Below are 908 nucleotides of genomic sequence, written 5' to 3'. Positions count from 1 at the left end.
TATATATATATATCAGGTGATAATAAAGAGGTAATAACACGAGGTGGTGCTCGCTGACAGATTCATGATGACTGAAAGTTTAAAGTTACGGTGGAGCATCCTGACTGACCCAGACGAACCGTTTCATGGGTCAGAGAACTTGTGTTCGGCAGCAGGGAGCAGTTGTTACCTGGGGTTGGAGCTGTTCCAGTACACGCTGTGTCTCTCCGCCGAGCCGAACCACGCTCCGGCTGTCAGCACCAAACACACCCGGAACACCACATCCATGGCTTCGTTCCTCCGAGGAACCTCTGCAGTTCGTCTGGGAAGCGATGAATTAAAATAAAAATCAAATAAAATCCTTTGAGAAGTTTTAAATTAACGCTAAAAGCAGCTGTGTTTGACTTCTGTTGCTCCTGATATCACCAGCTACACTGTCTATCCTCACTGCTACACTTGTTGTGTGTCTCTCTCACCAGCGCAGCTCGAGTATTTGTTCTCTGCTGGCTCCGCCTACGAAGAACAGCCACCACCCAATAGGAGCGCAGCTCTTCTTGCCAGGGACCGCCCATCGCTGCTCCGGGAGCTGCGCACCCTCCCTCCGTCACTGAAAACAAAAACAGCTCCACAGAAGATAAAATGACCTTTTTTTTTAGTGATTCAGTGATTTTATCCACTTATCAGCAAGTTAGAAGAAATGAAAAATGTCTGATAAAAAGATTTTTATAAAAAAAAACTGCCTAACTTTCACCAGGAAGTTGTACATAAACATTTAGAACAAAGGGTAACAATAGAATAAAATAGAACCAGCCTTTATTTCCCGAAATAAAGGCTGTTCAGGTGTCATAGCAGCAGCAGATACATAAATCAATCCACAGAAACAGTATATAACATTATCAACTGTAGCAATGATAATAGAATTAAAGAGA

The 908-nt window shown here is 43.3% G+C and overlaps 1 protein-coding gene across 2 annotated transcripts in view; it reads right to left on the bottom strand.

The window, feature by feature from the left end:
- Positions 1-687, bottom strand: part of efna1b (ephrin-A1b) — a 21,535-nt gene extending 20,848 nt beyond the window's left edge. Inside the window, exons 1-2 of one of the 2 annotated variants that reach the window (XM_014027094.1) lie at positions 456-687; positions 170-301 (exon numbers count right to left, since the gene is read on the bottom strand). In XM_014027094.1, coding sequence (XP_013882548.1) covers positions 170-267 — 98 coding nt within the window. In that variant the 5' untranslated portion in view covers positions 268-301; positions 456-687. The other variant, XM_014027093.1, reaches the window with a different exon arrangement.
- Between the last annotated feature and the right edge of the window lie 221 nt (positions 688-908).

This window comes from Austrofundulus limnaeus, unplaced genomic scaffold (assembly GCF_001266775.1).
Source record: "Austrofundulus limnaeus strain Quisiro unplaced genomic scaffold, Austrofundulus_limnaeus-1.0 Scaffold615, whole genome shotgun sequence".
NCBI lineage: Eukaryota > Metazoa > Chordata > Actinopteri > Cyprinodontiformes > Rivulidae > Austrofundulus > Austrofundulus limnaeus.
Note: the sequence above shows the minus strand (reverse complement) of the source record. Positions and strands in the feature narration are given on the sequence as shown.